General features: G+C 37.2%; 1 protein-coding gene across 1 annotated transcript; it reads right to left on the bottom strand.

Annotated features, from left to right (window-relative positions):
• Positions 1-1,024: 1,024 nt before the first annotated feature.
• LOC143037476 (meckelin) lies at positions 1,025-4,442 on the bottom strand. The gene has a single exon (XM_076205754.1). It carries the CDS (start codon positions 4,413-4,415, stop codon positions 1,431-1,433), a length of 2,985 nt encoding a protein of 994 aa, XP_076061869.1. The 5' UTR covers positions 4,416-4,442; the 3' UTR covers positions 1,025-1,430.
• Between the last annotated feature and the right edge of the window lie 5,060 nt (positions 4,443-9,502).

Below are 9,502 nucleotides of genomic sequence, written 5' to 3'. Positions count from 1 at the left end.
GCACGAAACAAGCCTTTCCTCGGGGAAATCTCTTTTATGCTCCTAACAATTCTTAACGTGTCCGAGTATAATTAAACTCTCCCAGATTTACATCTTTCATCCCGTTCTGTTATACTGCATGGCATGGCTGTGACTTAGCCCCATTAACCAGATGACATTACGGATAATTTTCACCACCGCTAACATCGCATCATTTTGTCCCACCGAGGATTTATATTTCTTTCTATTAACCCCTTCAGTACAAGACCCAGCTGAATAAAATCACCCACCATTGGCCAGAACAAAATATGCAAAGTTTATCAATGCAGCAAAGGATCAACCTCACCAATAATGGAACTTGTTATTTTACAAGCTTAGTGTGATAATTTACATTAAGGTTGTAAAATAATGAATTACATTATTGGTGAGGTTGATCCCTTGCTACATTAACAAACTTTGTATATTTTGTTCTGGCTAATGGTGAGTGGGGGATGGGGGAGGGGGAGGGAGTACGTGTGAATGATATTTTGACGCAGCCCTAAGGAATTTCTCCCCATCTTTTTCTGCATGAAGGGACGGAGGGGGAGGGGGGGGTCGGCAGTTAAATGAAGCAGCATTATTGTGGATGCGCTGTGTCTTGCTGCATCACTTTTGACCCAGGGCAAAGGGCGAGATGCATGGATGACCCATCATCCAGGAGGAGCCAAGAAAAGAGGGAGGGAGGGGTGGTGAATGGGAGTGAAGTATGTGGGGATGAAATGGGTGGGAGTGGATTTATGCCTTTGACTTTGGCTACCTCCCTTGTAAGGGAGAAAAAGCCCTTGGTATATGTATGTATGTATGTATGTATGTATGTATGTATGTATGTATGTACAAGCTTAGTTCTACTTTAGAGTAGACAAGTTAATCCAAATAAAGAACAGCACCCAAGCAAATGGGGTCAAATAATGATAAAAAAAAAATACATATACATACATACATACATATATATATATATATATATATATATATATATATATATATATATATATATATAATACTCCTCTCCCACAGAGTAAATCACAATCATATTTAGTTTTCAGTATAGAATGGGTTAAGCTTATTTTTATTATATTTCCATTACCTATGACACTTATAAGACATTTTTCACTTTTCTGGCTAATGCCACACAATTATATTTCACCACATCTGTCCAGTAAATGGATATATAAAAATCAATTAATATCAGATCTATTCATTACAAATAATTGTCAGCCACTTCACAGTACACTTTACTGATGGCACACAAAAAGTCAAAGCAATCTACAGTATGGCACCATGTAAAAATAGTAATCAAACTCTAGTTATTACTGTAATAATCTATCACATATTAAATGGATGGACTAGATAACACCATATTGTGCATTGATTTCTTATTATGGTAATACAATTTACCAATAAAAACACAAATATTAGACCAAAAATCTTTGATCCACCAAAGTCTTTCTGACAACATTTTTTCTTCCAAGTGCATTTCTAACTACCTTGAGGAGAAATGAAGCTACAAAAGTGACTACAGCAGCTAATGTGAAATTGGACACCAAAAGATCAATATATATTATGAGCAGAAGCTCAAAGATCACCAGACAACCTTCGTGGCCAAACAATAAAACTCGATCAAAGGAGTGGATGTTGTCTCGGAAGAAAAGCGACTTGTCTTCAGGTTCCTGGAACTCAATGTCCAGCATACTTTCGAGAAACAATTTTTCCTTTACAATATAATCCAAACCTTTCAATGCATGCTGGAGAAATAGTGAAAAGAACTTCTTCATTGACTCGTGGGCATGTACACTTCTTTCCATCTCTGCAACTGCCATTTTGCCTCTGCTCCTTGGCCTGTCTATCCCAGCCATATCAGTGATAGGCTTCAAAATGTTGTCATAGCGATCCCTGAACTGTTGAGTTACCGCTACCTCAAACGTCTGACACTCACTTGGTGGCTCAAGACCCCGATTCCCACACAAATCTTCTTCCTCTCGTTTCAGTTGTTCATAAAACGACTGCATGTTCACATCTGCATGTCCATGTACACTTCTGCCATGTATGTAATACCCGTACACAGAATATTCCAAGATAAAAATGCTAATGTTAGCAAGTGAACAGAGATCAACAAACTGCTGGAGTTTGTTTTCTACATATCGTTCATACAACAATGCTTTAAATATCCACTGTACAAGGAATATGATTATATAAACTACAGTACTTATAGCAAAGCGACACACAAAACTTTGAGGAGGAACATAATCTAATGTACTCGGATGGAAATTACTGTATGGATCAGAGGAGGCCAAGTTTTTAAATCCAGCAACTTCCATAAAGAAAAGAGTGGCTAGTAATTGCAGGGGTAAGTTTGTACGCCTTAATGTCTGAATTTCATTCCACTCATTAGCGATAAAGTAAGTTCTCCAAATGCTGATAGGTTGTTCTGATTCTACGCTCTCTGGCTGGGCTCCTTTTCTAGACTTGTGGGGATGCGGTATGGAATTACGAGCCCTTGGCTGTTCCCAATCAATAATAAACATGTCAATGTTTACTTGCAAATATATAAAATACAATACACGAAACAGTTTGAGATAAAAAGCGGCAGTGATGTATTTTCCAAGAAGCTCCTCCTGCTCCTTACTTGGCAGAAAAACATGAATGACATCTTGCCTTTTGAAGAAAACTGTCCAATAGAAACAAGAGAAAAATATGACTATGAAAAAAATATTGGCCAGATTACCACACTCAATAAGAAGTAAATGAACTATGGTTCTCAAATCAATTCCAAGTTTCCCAGTTCTACGAAACCAACCCCAAGTTTCAATAAATGACCACAATGTCGCCAGAGCACTCATCACTCCTATAGCAATAGAAAGATCCTTCTGAACTTGAGCAAAGTTCATTGTATATGTAATTTCTAATGTAATATCAATTTCTTTTCCAGAAGCATAATCATCGCCTTTCAGTTCACCATATGAAACTTTAATTAGTGGTGGATAAATCAATCCTGCTTCTTCTCCTTCTCGAAGTCTGATTACAAACTCCATATGCTTTACATATCTTACGACTTCTGCTCCCGATCTTCCTTCAGTCGCAGTTGGTTTTAGTTTTTCATTTCCACTTAAATTGTCAAACAAAAAGAGTCGTCGCGTAAGTTGCCATTTTTTCATATCCATTCTGTTGAAGTAATCGCCATCTTCTTTGTAATTTTTGTTTAACACTGGAACAGCATATCGCTGTACTTCCTCTTCATTGATTCTGTCTTCCAAGAAGACATCATAAAAAATAGTTTCATATTTATCCCACACATCTTTAACATTTATCCTACAGCTGCGTACAAATGTTGTACCAAACTGCATGGCTGAAGATAGATGCTGTCTAATATCAGGACAAAAGATCATTTCATCTTCCAAGAGACCAGAGCCCAGAAATTTGCCATGTGCAGAATATTTTGCAACTTCAAACTTTAGTTTAGAAGTACCTTTGTTCTTATAAAATGTGTACTGTGTCTTCAGTCTTGACTTAGCCAAATAAATTCCTGCTTCACCCTCCATATAGTAAAGCCATGGAACATAATCCGGTAATTTAATAAAATTTGTACCATATTCATCCCTGTAGTAGCCACAAACACTGGCCTCTTCCTTGAAGTTATAGTGTAGGAGTGTACACATATTAGCCAGTATTTGACAAGCTGTCTTGTTCTTCTTAAAAGTGCATCCATAAGCAGATGACACATAATTTTCAACAAAAAACAAAGATTCAAGTTGAAAACCATTGTCATAGGTAATTGTATAACTAGTCTGATCAGCAGGAATTTGATCAAGTTCACTCTGAGAAATACACATTCCATCATATTCTACATATTTCTCGGGGCAACTGCAAGTGCCTTTCCCTGCTGCATAGAAACTGGAATGGCAGGGAATGCAACTAGTTCTATCAGCACCGGGCACGGATGTCGAAGAACATGTGTCACATACCTTATGTTCAAAACTGGTGCCATTTACAAATTGGTCGATCAGAATATTGGTCTCTTCTATTTGCGTTGTGTTTGTTTCCCACAAAATGCATCCATCACACTGCTTTGTTTTTGGATTATAATCCAAGCCTTCTCCACACGGAATACATGTTAGTTTGTCTTGTGAAGGTACCTGATTGCTGGGACAGGCAGTGCATGATATGCCATTGCTATCGTGTACAGTTTTCATCCCAGGCATGCATACACAACGATATATATCCTTTTCATCTCGAGTCTGATTTTCTGAACAAGGGATGCATTGCAATGATACATAGTCAAATATTTCGTTTTCAAGGCACGAATCCTCCTGGATAAATGGAACTGATTCGAAAGTCCTTGCCAGAATAATGTGAAATAGCGAAAATACGAAGAGAAGAGTTTGAATTCTACAATCTCCCATCGTTTTGTTTGTTTACAAACATGTCACCGTGGGAACGGGTTTCGGAACACTGGAAACATTTTTCTGAAGACTTTAGTTGAAAAGAGTTTATAAAAATAAACAAGTTTCATGTAATTTTTTTATTTCAACGTTATGTGTAGTGTGTATTTTTTCAGGTATATATTCTTTCACTTGTTAATAAACAAAGAAGTCTAAAGAACACGATTCAGCAATGTTTTTATCATGACAGCATTGATAAATCGCAATTGTTCCAGATAAACAACACAAAATTATATCGTTCTTATGATTTTGTTTTTAGGCTTCATTCATTAAACAATAATGCGTGAGTACGAACATGTTTCAAAATAACAAATCACGATATGATTCTTGTCTAAAAACATCATACCAGATTAATCAGGTTTATGCAACCAGTTTTCAAAGGATGAAATGTAGGATTAAAAGGAGGCGAGATATCACAGCAGTGTTCTTGATGAAGGTTACTGGTGAATGGAATAGGCAGATACGTAAATGATGATTAATATCAAACTCATGTCGAGTAAAACAGAGTGAAGAGGATTGTAATTACTACAAGAAACTTAAATGAGGCTGATGGAAGGAACCAGTAGTAGAAAACGAAAAGTTAAACCCAAAGAAATAAAATTCAACGTCAAAAATGCAAAATCTTGGGATAAAGCCAAAGAATAGGGAAATAGAGAGAGAAGGAGAGGGAGGGAGAGAGAGAGAGAGACTGCCATGGAGTTATAGAATGGGATATTAAACATTTCCCAAAAAACAAAGGAGGAATGGGATTTAGGGATCTTCATGAGGGATTAAATGTCAACAAAAATAATATAAATAGAATAGCCATCGATGAACACAAGTGCCATTTCACTGAATTAATCAAAACATAATGAAAATTAATAATTACAATGAAATTAAATGATTCTCCGCATATCCGTTGACGGCATACTCGCTCCATATGATATCCAAAGGTTTTACAAGAGAGACCTTTTGGTCTATAACTAGGTCGGACCGTCGGATACGAAAAAATAAATCAATTAATGGATTAAAAAATAATTAAGTAAAAATTAACCGATAAAATAAATCGATACTGATAATGAATAAATAATAGTAATAAATTAATAAATAAAGATTAATACATGACAAATGAAAATTAATACATAGATAAATAAACAAATAGATGAATAGGTAAGTAGATTATATGTAAACGAGTAAATAGATACAAATTTATACAGTAGATAAATCTACTAATAAATAGGTATATGAATAAATAAATAGATAAATAGATCAGTCAACCAACCAAGTCAACCAACCGGCGACCAACCAACCAATCAAGCAATCAATCAAACAATCAACCAAGCAACCAACTAATCAATCAATCAATAGATAAATGAATTCATGAATAAAGAAACAAGAAAATAAGCAAACAAACATATAAGTAATCCAGTGAGCAAATAATAATGTCGAGGCGTTGAACGAAGAGGAATACAATACTGTAGTTGGTGGTGCACTCTACGTGACTGGGAGTGCGAGGGAGTGGATGGGGAGGAAAGGGGGGAGGGGGAGGGCGGGGGGCGAGTGAGGAGTGGGAGGGTGGGGGCGAGTGAGGAAGGGGAGGAGGAATAGGAAGGGGAAGGGGAGGAGAGAAGAATGGTGGGGGAAGAGTGAGGAGGGGGAGGAGGGAGAGGGTGGGGGGGCGAGTGAGGAAGGAGAGGAGGAATAGGAAGGGGAGGAGAGGAGAAGGGTGGGGGAAGAGTGAGGAGGGGGAGGAGGGAGAGGGTGGGGGCGAATGAGGAAGGGGAGGAGGAATAGGAAGGGGAAGGGGAGGAGAGGAGAAGGGAGGGGGGAGGAAAAGGGGAGGAGGAATAGGAAGGGGAAGGGGAGGAGAGGAGAAGGGAGGAGGGGAGGGCAGGGGAAGAGTGAGGAGGGGGGAGGAAGAGGAGAGGAGGACGGGGTGGAGGAGGAATAGTAAGGGGAAGGAGAGGAAAAGGGAAGGAGAGAAGGGCGGGGGAAGAGTGAGGAGGGGGGGAAAGGGGAGGAGGGCGGGGGGAGAGTGAGGAGGGGGAGGAGGAATAGGAAGGGGAAGAGAAGGAGAGGAAAAGGGAGGGAGAGTGGGGAGCGTGGGAGAGGAGAAGGGGAAGGGGGAAGGGGGGGAGATGATGGAAAGGGCCTAATGACCCCAGCCACCTGATACCAAAAGGGGCTTTGGCACAGAAGGAAGTAGGGGGGCTTGAGGGGGCTGTAAGAAGTCGTTATGGGCTTACTTAGGGGGTTGTTAGGAGTGATTAGCTTTCTAACCAGAAATGGAAATTATTTTCCATTCCTGAAAGAAAGATGCTTGTTCGTCTATTTGTCGTAATTTCATATACTTTGCATGAATACTATTATTAAGAATATATAATGTACCATGCGAGTTGATGTTGAGGAATAGTCAAGTTTCAGATTGTTCCTTTTATATGGTCAGTATGGTACAATGATAACACCATTGCCTCGTGGGAAGCAGGTGTATAGCCAATGCATAGCCAATTGTTAAGCCAAATGTCATAATTTTACAGAAATATATATAAATATATATATATATGTGTGTGTGTGTGTGTGTGTGTGTGTGTGTGTGTGTGTGTGTGTGTGTGTGTGTGTGTGTGTGTGTGTGTGTGTGTGTGTGTATTTACCTAGTTGTATTTACCTAGTTGTATTTTACGGGAAGGGGAGCTATGCTCGTGGTGTCCCGTCTTCATATCTCATTTTATCTAAAATATTTTTAAATTCATGTATTGTTTTTGCACACACCACTTTCTCATCTAACTTGTTCCAACTGTCTATTACTCTGCGAGGAAACCTGTTTTTTTCCATATCTCTTCTATAGCTGTCTTTCTTGATTTTCTTTCCGTGCCCTCTTGTATTTCTATCATCCCATTTTATCAGATTCTCTCTATCAATAATTTCTATGCCTTTCATGATTCTGTAAATAGCTATCAAATCTCCTCTCTCTCTTCTTTGCTCTAGTGTCTGTAGTTCAAGTTTTGCTAGTCTCTCTTCATATGTTAGTTTTGAGAGTGTTGGTGCCAATTTTGTAATTGCTCTTTGTATTCTTTCAAGTTTTTTTGTACATTTTTTTTTTTGTATTTGGTGACCACATCGTTGCAGCATATTCCAATCTTGGTCTTATCAGAGTGATTAGAATTTTCTTCACCATTTCTTCATCCAGGTATGTAAATGCCACTTTGATTGTTCTTATCAAATTATAAGTTTTTCCAAAAATCTTATTTATATGTTTCTCAGGTGACATATTATTCATAACAATGACTCCCAGGTCCTTCTCATTTTCTACTTTTTTTATTCCTTCTTCTCCCAATTGATATGATCCTGTTATTCTGTTTTTGCTTTTTCCAAATTCCATTATACTACACTTTTTTGTATTGAACTCCATCTCCCACTTCCTACCCCATTCCCATACTTTATTTAGATAACTCTGTAGTGACTCACAATCTTCTTCCGTGTTCACTTTTTTTGATAGTTTTGCATCATCTGCAAAGAAGCTCATATAACTTTCAATTTCTTCATCCATATCATTAATATATATATAGCAAACATTATTGGGGCCAGAACTGTTCCTTGTGGAACACCGCTTATTACGTCATCCCATTTTGAGTGTTTGTCTCTTATCACTACTCTCATTTTTCTTTCTTGCAAAAAGTCTTCCATCCATTTAAGCAGTTTGCCCTGTATTCCTCCTTCAGTTTCTAATTTCTTAAGCAACTTCTTATGTGGTACTTTGTCAAAGGCTTTTTTTAGGTCTAGAAATGCACAATCAGCCCATCCATCTCTTTCTTGTATTATATCTATTAGCCTTGAATAGAAACATATTAAATTAGTGACGCATGATCGTCCTTGTCTGAATCCAAATTGCCTTGGATTTAGCACGCTGTTTTTTTTTTTTTTTTCTAAATATTTTACCCATTTACTTTTGATAATTCTTTCACAAATTTTTGCTATTGTACTTGTTAGAGAGACTGGTCTATAGTTGGTAGGGTCTTCTTTATTACCTCCTTTATATATAGGTACTATATTTGCTTTTTTCCAATCATCTGGAACTTTTCCTTCTTTCAAGGAACTGTTTATTATGCTATGTATTTTGTCTGCCAGTTCATATCTGCATTCTTTCAAAATCCAGTTTGCTATTTCATCTGGTCCATGCGATTTTCTAACATCAAGATTACTCAAGTGTTTCATTATTTCATTCTTTGTTACTTCTATTTCTTTCATAGGGGGGACTTTCTCTTTCCATTCGATCTCTTCCGGTTGTATATTCTCCCTTGTAAACACTGATTTAAAATGCTTGTTCATAATTTCCGCCATTTCTATTTCCTCTGTGTATTCAACTCATCCTTGTCTTAATTTCTCCAAGTCTTGTTTGTTTTTCAGTTTGTTGTTTACAAATCTGTAGAATAGTTTTGGTTGATCTTTACATTTTTCTATGACATCTTTTTCATATTTTCTCTTTTCCTCTCTGCACGCTTGTACATATTCATTTTTATAACAAGTATATATTTTCCATTTTTCGGGTCTTTTGTTTTTTTTCCATCTGGTCCAAGCTTTGTCTCTTTTGTCTTTTAACACTCTACAACTTTTGTTGTACCAGCACTTTACATATTCTTTTTCTTGTTTTTGTCTTGGGACATACTTTTCCACTCCTTTTTTATAATTTTTTGTCAAAATGTTCCATTTCTCTTCTACTGTTGTATCTTCTTTGTGTATTCTTTCCCATTTTTCATTTTGAAAGAATTCTCTTATTTTATCAAAGTTTGTTTTTTCATACATCAATCTTCCTTTTCTATATTGTTCATTTCTTTTCATGTATTTTTTCTCATTTAGTTCTAGTTCTATCAATATGTGGTCACTTTTACTTATTGGCGCCTGGTATTCTATCTTTTCCACTATTTCAGGTTCTGATGTGATTATTAGGTCTAGTCTCGATGGTTCTTCTTCATTTCTATACTTAGTGTTCTCTTGGATTCATTGTGTCATTGTGTGGTCAATAATCATCTCAAGTAGAACATTTCCCCCATGAGTCTTCTCCACCCTTTACT

The sequence above is a fragment of the Oratosquilla oratoria genome, chromosome 22 (assembly GCF_046742065.1).
Source record: "Oratosquilla oratoria isolate Oo_2021 chromosome 22, ASM4674206v1, whole genome shotgun sequence".
In the NCBI taxonomy this organism is placed as follows: domain Eukaryota; kingdom Metazoa; phylum Arthropoda; class Malacostraca; order Stomatopoda; family Squillidae; genus Oratosquilla; species Oratosquilla oratoria.
This window is presented reverse-complemented; position numbering and strand designations above follow the sequence as displayed.

Excerpts from the sequence above, each read along its gene's own strand:
- LOC143037476 (XM_076205754.1), bottom strand. The coding sequence starts at position 4,415 with ATGGGAGATTGTAGAATTCAAACTCTTCTCTTCGTATTTTCGCTATTT.